Here is an 11,256-nt window from a genome sequence, read left to right as displayed (position 1 = left end):
TTCGTATTAAATATTCACTGCTGTGTGTATATTGAAATGACAAGTATTATGTATTAATTAACTGAATAAATTATAGTGAATGCACAACTATAATGTTTAATATAATGTGATTGAAAAAATAATGGAATAATGCAAACATATAAATTTCTAATTCCAATAATAATAAATAAAATATGAGAGTAATAAAACGATGTTAAATAATTCAGTTTAAAAGAGAAATATATTAGTATTTAACTCAACATTTTAGAACAGATCTGATTTGTAACAGTTATCATTTGAATATCATATAACATTTAACAAATATAACATCAGTACATACATGGATTGTCATTTTGAGCATCAACAAGACTTTTGGTTCATTTTTGTTTTATTCCTTTACTTTGGCACAGGTATGAGTTGAGTCTTTGAATCCGTTGTAACAACTTGAATTAAACTTCCAGAAACTGGCCTATCTGATCCTTTTGTCCACTTCACAAATAAGCTGAAACAATATTATGAAATTAAATTGGTAAAATAGAGCAATGTGTTGAGTATTAGAAGGTGAAATATCATAAAAAATAAAAATTCTTCATATTATTATTAAACTTCAAAGTTAAGTAAAATATACTGACTCTGCTAAATATTCCAAAGGTGTCCAGGTTGAAGTATCTGCCTTAGGCATCCATTTTCTATTCATTGGTGTATCCAACATGACAGGCAGAATGGCAACAGCAGCGCTTTCCTTGGGCAAGCCACTGCTTTCTCCACCGAGAGATCTTGTTAGTTGATGCACTGCTGCTTTTGCCATACCATAACCGATCATACCTGTGCAAAGTAAGTGTTAAATAGAAGTATCATAGTGCATCATAATATAAAATCACAATCTTCATTTGAATCTTGTTCAATAATTTATTAAAAGGCTTAGTAATCTTTTTTTTTATCTCCTTTATGTCAAATATTAATGCAATTGCAAATACTACATCATCTTTCTTCATCAGTCAACAAATTGGCAATGTTCCATAATCCAAATGTATCAAATGTTATATAAACTTGATAACTCATAAGAGTTATGATATAATTATATCAATTATTGACATAAATAATAATCTGCAAAATTTATAGCTCAGTTAGCATTAGTTCTCTCTGCACTTTAAATGCTGGAAACTCTTTATAAAAGGTCTTTATAAAGATATACCTAATACTTTTGGATCATTTAAATTGTTTGAAGCTATAATTTGAATATATGATGCATCATGATGATTACATCTTCAAAGCAAAAATGTAGTGTGTCTCATTTATTTCTCTACGAACCAGGTGTTCCTTCCAGGGCAGCTTTAGCACCCGTTAATGTTAGCAAGCCACCTTCCTTCAGATGTTTTGCTGCAATTGCTGATGCGATTAATGAACTCCAAACACTCTGACGCCACATCAGATCAGAAGATGAAGTCAAATCTAAAAAGTATGTAAGGGATAAATCACGCAATAACTATTTAACTTGTTTGTTTGTTACTATTTATTATTATTTACCTTTAGCTGCGTTTCCACCAGCCCATCCACCGGCTACACAAATGATGGCGTCCAATTTTTGACCAGCTAATAAGCTTTCCAAAGTTGTTAGAACATTTGTTTCTTGTTTTCCAAGATCTAAATCTTTATCGATCAATATATTTGCGTCTGCCTGTTCATTTTCCTTCATGTCAATACTTCCGACCCACTAAAATTGAACGTTAAATTTGTAAATATAATCAATTGTTGATTAAACATTTATAAAATTATTTTCAATTAGATTCACATGGAAATCTAATGTGAATCAAGTTAAATGCCATGATAACTTCGACACTACGATGTTGGCGTATACAGGTGATCTCAAAACTACATTCTTATCTGAATCTTACTAGATTCTACGAGTATAAGGGGGTTCCTTCATAATGCTGAACGTTGCGCACAAAAAAATAATTGTTGTATAAAGCAATTCAATAGTGACTAATTATTAATTATTCTTTTTCTACTAATAAAAGTATCATATATTTTAAGTATACTTTGTTCGTTATCAGTTTACCTAATAATGAGAATTTGCTAATTATAAACGCAACATATTTATTTATATACATAAGATCTCTATACACGAGTGCATTATAAATGAAATATTTAAAGTTTTTATATAATAAATGTAGTTAAGGTTCGTTATACCAATTATTGTAAATTATTCTCTATAAATAATATATAGTTAACCACTAAATTTTGCAAGTTATGCTAATATATTTTGGATTGTTTTTGAAAGTCGATTGAAAGTAACACAACTTCCTGTTCCTAATATTAGCCCAACATTCTGGGATGATTTCTAACATTATTTTTATATTTATTTCAAACATCATGAAAAATAAAATATTCTAAAGTGGTTTCCAACCTTTTCGTACCGTGACCCCCGTTTATTTTTTCAAAAAAATATTGTACCCCTCTTTAATGACTTATATTAAAATATAGTATTTTGGAAACGCCATTCTGAAGGAGCGCCTCCAAATTTCGAAAGCCACGTAGTAAAATGGTGTATATATATATTATGTTTATTGCGGTTTGGAAATTCAATCGAAATATTTGTTCATAATATACGGTTTGTTTTCCGTAGAATTTCATATATATGCTTACCTGGAATTAATTTGATTGGGTATTTTTTGATAGGAATCATTTCAATGAGGGAAATTTTGATTCGGCATTTGATTCTAACAATATTTTTATAAATAAGCAAGAACACGACTAGTTTTTTGAAAAAACCAACAGTTAATAATTCATCATCTAGTATGTAAACCATAAAATCTATATTTAAAATGGGTGATGGTGCCCTAGGGCAGGTCAGTGAGCTGAGTTAAACTCCAATTCGATTCAGGGAAGAATAGTTTGAGAGATTTCTCATTGCCATTTCACACCGCAGTGCCCAAAATGGAAAACATATTTTTGATCTATATTTTAAGTGAAAATGGACATCGCTTCTGCCCGATGTCAGGTTGCCAGAGCGGGAGCCTGAACTACGCCATTGAGCACCCCCATTTTTAATTATATCTTTTATATAAAATTCTTCTGTAATGATGTATGTAAATATACTCCTCCCTCCTAAACGCTTATTCGGATTTTGATAAATCCTTCTTTAGTTTGTTAATGAAATTTAGGATGCATGTGATTATAAAAATATAGTAATATAGTAGAAATAAATAGAAAAAATGGCAAAAAACGGCATGTAATTGTCTGACATTGAAAAATTTAAGACATTGCATTAAAAACAAATGAAAACTGTCATCTGCCAAAAATTTCAATTTACTTATGAATCTAGACAAATATGTATAGTAAATTCATGATTATGAATAAGAAAAATGAAATATCTACATTATTATTGGTAAAAAGCAGCTGAGTTGTGCCAGAAATAAAAATAATATAAATACATTATATGTATGGCAGATTGAATGATACACAATGAACAGGATTTGACAAATTGAGTAATGAAATTAAGTAATGATCAGGGCAGGTCCTTTTTGAATGCGACGCATGCGAAAACTACGAGCGCATGCTTTAGGGGGCGCCAACACAAGATTCGGATATAAAATTTCCAATTTAGTTTTTTTTTCAATATAATTTAAAAATATTTGTAAAATACATTATAAATTTCACTTTAAATTAACAAATGGAAAAGTAAGGATAAATACATACAATTCGGCCCTTGTGATATCAATTAGGAGAAGTTTTGGATATCTTAAATAATCAAAAATTAAATTAAAATAATTCAACATGAACTACCAGCGTTATGTTATGGTTATGTTTAATAATGAAAGGCTAGAATTTTTTTGCTCTCTATGATTTGCTCAATAGAATCGCATAAAATGCCCTAAATAAATAAATAAAATGTTTCAAAAGCCAAATATAATTAATGATAATAATAAACTTAAAACAGGTAAAATAATAGGGGGGGGGGGCTAAAAAAATGGCATGCGGGCACTGGGAACCCCAGGAGCGTCCCTGGTAATAATGTATATTAAATTATTAGTGAGAAAAATGTAATTTAGCCATTATAAAAAAATATAACTAAAAACCAGTTAAAATATGCTACTATATATTAGATATTTCTTTCAATGTTGAAAATTGTAACAATGCAGGTATCGACAGAGAACCAGTTATGTGGTTAGCGGTTAGAAACTCATGGTCGATATGTAATCAAATTGATCCTATATATAACAAAAAACTTGTTTCCAATATTATCTATAAAATAACTTTATAACAGAATATGCAATCTAAAAATAGGAATCAAGTCAATTTATTCACGATTTATTTTTAATCAAGTTTTATATATCAAGTTCATTACATATTTTGCATTTTTATTTCTTTTATTAAATATTACATATATTATAAACAAAACTAGTATATAAGTAGTTTCTTTTAGAAGCCAATAGTTGATAATTTATCTAGTTGAATCGTGAAATCTTTATTTATATGCGGAACTTGGGATTTTCCGATTATATGTCAACAACTTTGTCATTATACTCAGAAAAAAATAATATTTTGCAATATTCTTTATGCTTAATAATATCATTTATTCAAACAATATATGCTAACTGATTTATGAGATTATTATTGAATAATTAAATTATTTTATACAATTGAAGATAGAATAATGCGTGTCTGAATTCCTTGTAAATAATCAATAATATACGAGAGAGCATTGATTTAATTTCAAGGTCCTGGATCGATAATATTTTTTTCCGGTTATTTGTTTATAAAAGCAATTTACCCTATATAGTAAAAAACTCGACATATAATTTAAAAAAAGGTATGCATTACGAATCCAAAATACTCAATTTTATCATTGCGCTGTTTAAGATGAAAATTCGCGATATATTGATGAAGTATCAGCATTATAATATATAGTATAATTCTTTAGTATAAATATTTGTTTGATGCTAAGCAGTTCTACATGAACCATGTCCGGCATGTATTTTTTTTACAAATTGACCTGAAAATTTCTTGGTTCATCGAAAAAAAAAAGTTTTAACCCTTTCTACTCGAATGCCGCCGCTCCGACGGCAAATACGTATTAATTCTGCATTTAGCAAGTGGAAAGGTTTTATGGTGGGGCCACTTCAGTCATGGATGTGTGACATAAAAATAGTACTTTCCTAAGAATTTAGGATTTTTTTTTATTTTGATACATTAAATTTCTTTGATACAATTTTAACCAAAGTATCTAATAAAGTGTTTTTTTTCTGATTTTATCGTGGTCGATTAATGTGTTAATGTTAGTCGCCAAGTATTATAGAGCAGCAAAAAATCAAGAGAAATCACTTTTGATATTTTATTTACTATATTAGTAAGGTGACCATATTTTTCTAGTTAAAACCGGAACGGTGGCTTTTAGTTATGGTAATTCACGACGGGGTAGATAGGTGTTATTTATGTTAAATAATAAAGCATATATCTACTTAAATAGTGACTTTAAAAAGTGACTAATACTATTTAAGGATGCCATAAAAATTAGGTAAATAAAACATTTTTTTCTTAAATCAAAATTATTAACTTTTAATAAGAACTTTATTATTCAATTATGTTATATCAGGGCTTCTTAAACTTTTGTCATTCGCGACCCATAGTTTAAAAAGCCATGTGTTATATGATATCTAAGCTATATTACCCTTAAAATTGAAGCCCTTGAAATTTTGAATTCAGCAACGTATTGTTTGATATAAGCATGTTCGTTGTATGTATCATTTTAGGATATTTCATGTGTAATTGTATTTTTATTATCAAGTAATTGCGAGGATTCAATTTGAACCTATACTCTTCGAAATCCGGAACAATTCAGGACAAAAATTCTAAATTCGGGACAATCTTAGAAAAACCCAGGACACTAGGTTGAAAACCGAGACTGTCCCGGCTAACGGGACGTATGGTCATCTTAATATTAGCGAAATTTAGTCGAACAGAATAGCAAAAGTAATTTGTTTCAGGAGTGGTAATAGTCCAGTCATTTGGTGCAAAAAAAGGCTGTTGCCGGTACAGTACTCCGGGAATTCTGAAAATTGGTAATCTCATAGATTTCGAGGTGCTTTTTACGAAAATCAACTTTGCCACCTCAAATTTGAACGGCAAGTTGCCGCCATATTGGAAAAATGGCTTCAAAGAACAGCTTTTTCAAAATATCTCCTTTCTGGCTGATTCTGCGATAAAAGTGTCTATGTACGAATTGAACTAGATAAAATTTCCTATAATTCCTTAGAAAACCGTTTTTTTGTAAAATTGATAGTTTGAGAGTACGGCCGCCTCAAAGTCTTTGCTGCGATTTTGAGGCGGCCGTACTCTCAAACTATCAATTTTACAAAAAAACGGTTTTCTAAAGAATTGTAGGAAATTTTATCTAATTTAATTCGTACATAGATACTTTTATCGTAGAATGAGCCAGAAAGGAGATATTTTAAAAAAGCTGTTTTTTGACGTCATTTTTTCAATATGGCGGCAACTTGCCGTTCAAATTTGAGGTGGCAAAGTTGATTTTCGTAAAGAGCACCTCGAAATCTATGAGATTATCAATTTTCAGAATTCCCAGAGTACTGTACCGGCAACAGCCTTTTTTTGCACCAAATGACTGGACTAAATGTTGATATTATCTAATTAACCCTTTTGCTACGACAGTACTTTTTCAAGATTTTTATATGATTATCAATAACAATGTGTTGAAAAATTACGCTTCTAATCAATTAGAAATTACAATAAAAAATAGAATTATCAAAATATTTTAATATATAGTGATAAATCTTGAAGCAAAGGCAAACACACCATGTCGTCCACGAATGAAATCCGTACACGCAGATGCCATCCAGGAACGACATCCGTATACACAGCGTCATATGGATGTCGTCCAGAGACGACATCTGTAGTGAAATGGTTAATTAGGAAAACTAATATGAAAATATGAATTATTTCTTCTATACAAGTGTTTTACTATTTTCAATATATTTTGAATGACTTGTATAATATAAACTAATTTTAAATTAAGTGATAATATAAAGAAAAAACCTATTAAGGAAGATATAGCATTAACTTATAAGTATCATTTTTAGTTGAGTAAGTTATAGTAATCGCAAAAAAATCGAAAATGAAAATTTTCATATATCTTTATGCTTCAGGGGTTTATGAACATTTTGGCATACCTTAGAAAAAAATGGATGTTTGTTTGTGTGTGTGTGCGTGTGTGTGTCTGTGTGTATGTATGTATGGATTTTTCGGGCGCACTGATCAACCGATTCCTATCAACTGATTTGAGTGGTTCAAAAAACATTCGATTCCTATTGACAGGGAGATGTGCTGATTAGTTTTTGGCAAAGGCAGGTCCAAAGTTTTCGGAGATACGGAGCAAAGAATCCAGAAAATAGAAATTGAATTTTAGCATTTCCTAAATGATACTACAAAACGGGACATGGTGCGGAACTATAATGTGCATTTAATCTGAAAATTAATATGCATTTCTCAGTATTTTGTATTGAAATAATTCTAATAATTATTAGATGTAAGTATTCAAGCATAAAGTGTTTGCATGCGCAAGGCTAGCTACTGAGCATAGAAAATGACTTTCTATTTACAAGGTTCGTAATCGTAATGCATTAATGATCACAGGTATAAGATAAAACTTATACAATTAATTATTTGAAGAATGTGGACAAATACAAAAATTTCAACAGAACATACTTATTCTGTAGTGATGTTTGCAAAAAAAAATCAAAACAGAAAAAAATGATCTCTGGCGAATTGACCTCTGTTATCTCTCTTTACTGGATGTTTTCCGGACTGATACAGTTGCTTATAGGTTCAAATTAGAATGTCTTCAAGAATTAAATAAACAACTTATAAAAATCAATCAAGAACCACACGCCATCTTAAAAACTTTTGAAAAATGTTGGATTCCTATTGGAAATCATAAATGTAAAGAAATATTATAATGAGAAACCGGCTCTTCGGGTATTGATCAACAAGTAGCAGAATTCGTACAGGCTTTGATATATGTATAAACCAATATAAATTATATACGCGTTTATACATTGTGTACCATAAAATATATTATCATAATTTTGTATATCATATGAAATCCAAAATCTTACATACCCAGTTGGATGACTTAAATTGTGATACACAAACAGCTCCAAGAGCGCCTTTTCCGCCATACACAAGAACACGACCGACAGACATTTTCGAATATTTTATTGTTTATTCACTTAAATTTGAAATATGAATTTTATGCAATATTATAATGAGCTCGTGCTAAAGTGTCTAACAAAACGAGCAGCACTCCCGAGAACTTATTGAACGGAACTGTTGCTTTTACTTGACTCTTTGATTGGTTCAACTCGACTTTGACAGTTGTCTGACAACTAACAGAAGAAAAGTGTTGCCATATTCAGCAAAATAATTATATAGACAAAGACTTTCATATTTGAATATTAAAGTGATTCATAATAAATGCTATTAATTTAAATTATCTTATTTTAAATATTAATTTAATTATTTTCATCTACTTAAAGAAAATAATACGAATAAAAATAAAAAGAGAAATCATGTTAAGCCGGTCTGACATTTAAATGACAACTAAAAGATAAACATTCTTATCAAGTGAAGGCGTTGATACAACTAAAAATAAAATAAACTTAAAATACTTAAAATGTCGATCAACCTTAAAAAACACCAAGAAAATATAATCAATGCTTGGAAAGATGTTCTAGACGAAAAATCTTCTACAGATTGGTATGTTCTATTTTACATGTGAAAGTTTGTGCAGAATTATTGATATACTTTCTAAAGGAGATTAAAAATTTTGATAATAAACTCATGATAAAATTATATCAGCAATGTATGTATTGATTTCTAGGGCTTTATTCGGGTATGATGGTCAAAGTAACGACCTAAAAGTTGTTTCTACTGGAAATGGGGGCTTAGATGAACTCGTTGATGAAATGAATAGCAGTAAAATTATGTATGCATTTTTAAAAGTGACTGATCCACAAACTAGTCTACACAAATATGTTTTTATAAATTGGCAGGTAAATGACATAAAATTATATTTAAAGTGATATGCAGTCCATCCACTTTCAACCTATAAAATGCTTTGAAATGCTTAGAAAAGTTTGGAATTTGTGGAAGTGTTTTTACCTAAAACTTTCTACAGTTTGCAATATATTATTATATTATTTTATTATTATATTCAATAATTTAGAAATGTTACTACTGATACAGGGAGAAGGTGCCCCAGTAGTTAGAAAAGGTACCTGTGCTGGTCATGTTGGTGAAGTTGCGCGATTGCTTCATGGAGCACATGCTACATTGCATGCCCGTGCGGAAGAAGATTTAGATCATGATAGAATCATAAAACTTGTTGCAACAGGAGCTTCCAGATATGATTTCAAAGCCCCAAGACAAGAACCTGAACCTTGCAAACCTGTTACTAGCACATATAAGAGAATAATACCAAGTAAATTATTATTAATTAATATGTTGGTTTATTTGATTTATTATGATATTAATTTTAGGTCTAGAAATTAACTCAAAGGAGCGTAATTCCTTCTGGCAAAAGGAACAGGAAAATGAGAAAAAAAGGTTTGAAGCAGAAGCACAGAAAAAAATTTGGCTAGTCAACAGTAAGCACTTATGACAAGTAAATGTTATTATAATTAATTGAAAAAACTTATTTATTCATTGTAGACAAAAAATAATTGAAGCAAAACAACATCGAGAAGAAGAAAGTAATAATGTCAGCAAAGATAAAAAGCTAACACCTACAGAGGAAGCTAAAACTATAATACAATCAAACAGATCAATTGCTAATAGTAGAGCTATTTTTGAGAAAGCCAGCACTCCACAATTGCAAAAGTAATGACTGAAATAATTTTGGATAATATAATTATTTGAAAATGTATATATTTTTTAGGAACCCAGCACCAGCCAAGCCTTTACGAAATTCAATAGTTCAGAGATCTATAGCTGCTTTGGCAGCAACTGCTGAAGTTAAAAGTAATCACTCTTCAGAAGTAGTAGAAGAAAATAAAGAAAATATAAAAGACTTTAAAGAAAGTACTAAAGACATTGATAATACATTCCAAAATCAACCTGAAAATGTTGCCACAAATTGTGCTGAAAGTGCAGACAATGATATAAAAGCATCTTCTAATGATGATTGCCAGAACTATGATTGTAATTCAGAAACAGAAGATGAAAAGTATTCTACTATTAAAAGAACTCCGCAAAGTAACAAAGTTATTGAAAATGAAGTTGTTAAACAAGTTGATGAAATTGCTGCTTTAGAAGTGATAGGACAAAATAATGAAGGTATGTATATGTGCAGATATATCAGATAAGCTGTGAAAATTGACTGCTAATTAGTATATATATTTCAAATATGTGGAAGTAAAATTCGATTTAATTAAATCATAAGAATAATTTTCAGATGAATTAGTTTACAAAACTACAGATTCAGAAGTATATGACTTATATAATGACTATGGAGATTTAGGACTGAAAGCTAGAGCTTTATATGATTATCAAGCAGGTACTTACATAAAGTAATTAAATTTATCTTTATTTCATACATTTTAAATATTTTTTTTATATTTATAGCTGATGAGACTGAAATTACCTTTGATCCTGGTGATATTATAACACATATTGATTGTATTGATGAGGGATGGTGGCAAGGATTAGCCCCTGATGGCGCTTTTGGTTTATTTCCTGCTAACTATGTAGAAATTATACAATAAATGACATTATTTTATGAAAGAACAATAGATTAGACATACTCCATAACTTTAAGAAACCTGAAATGTGAGGCCAAAGTATTTTTAAATATTTCTCTATACAACCCTCAACTCCATTAGCTTCTGAAGGTATTCAAATATTTTAACGGGAATAAGTATTATAGAAATTATATTTCAAAGTATACCTTATTAATCAAAGTATAATATACATGTATTTGTGATAGTATTTTTGTCACACATAAGATATCCATAGATAAATTTTGTAGCATTTTTATAAATTTAAATGAATAATATAATCATCACCAAAGCCATGACATTACATGACATGATCAAATTCTAAATTCATTATTTTGGTACTAAAAGTTTTGTCATTAATTTTATTTGGTCGATGGTTGAAATAAAAGAGATGGATTGTAACTAAATATTTTAATGTCTATAAATGAGATATATTACTAAAACTTTAGTATCTAAGAAGAATCCATGATTCTTTTTTCATTGAATT

General features: G+C 29.5%; 2 protein-coding genes across 2 annotated transcripts; one reads left to right on the top strand and one right to left on the bottom strand.

Annotated features, from left to right (window-relative positions):
* Positions 1-265: 265 nt before the first annotated feature.
* On the bottom strand, positions 266-8,342 carry LOC113368365 (dihydropteridine reductase-like). The gene is made up of 5 exons (XM_026609910.1): positions 8,116-8,342; positions 1,507-1,693; positions 1,291-1,431; positions 612-804; positions 266-481 (listed from the first exon to the last, which is right to left on the bottom strand). The coding sequence occupies exons 1-5, from the start codon at positions 8,197-8,199 to the stop codon at positions 376-378; spliced, it is 711 nt and encodes a 236-aa protein (XP_026465695.1). The 5' UTR covers positions 8,200-8,342; the 3' UTR covers positions 266-375.
* A 214-nt stretch (positions 8,343-8,556) lies between these two features.
* LOC113367038 (drebrin-like protein) lies at positions 8,557-10,966 on the top strand. The gene is made up of 8 exons (XM_026608668.1): positions 8,557-8,751; positions 8,876-9,047; positions 9,241-9,475; positions 9,534-9,645; positions 9,706-9,873; positions 9,932-10,329; positions 10,448-10,549; positions 10,618-10,966. Exons 1-8 carry the CDS (start codon positions 8,669-8,671, stop codon positions 10,755-10,757), a joined length of 1,410 nt encoding a protein of 469 aa, XP_026464453.1. The 5' UTR covers positions 8,557-8,668; the 3' UTR covers positions 10,758-10,966.
* Positions 10,967-11,256: the final 290 nt, after the last annotated feature.

The sequence above is a fragment of the Ctenocephalides felis genome, unplaced genomic scaffold, assembly GCF_003426905.1.
Source record: "Ctenocephalides felis isolate EL2017-DRISC unplaced genomic scaffold, ASM342690v1 CF-g0.4_SCAFFOLD_01170, whole genome shotgun sequence".
Taxonomy (NCBI): domain Eukaryota; kingdom Metazoa; phylum Arthropoda; class Insecta; order Siphonaptera; family Pulicidae; genus Ctenocephalides; species Ctenocephalides felis.
Note: the sequence above shows the minus strand (reverse complement) of the source record. Positions and strands in the feature narration are given on the sequence as shown.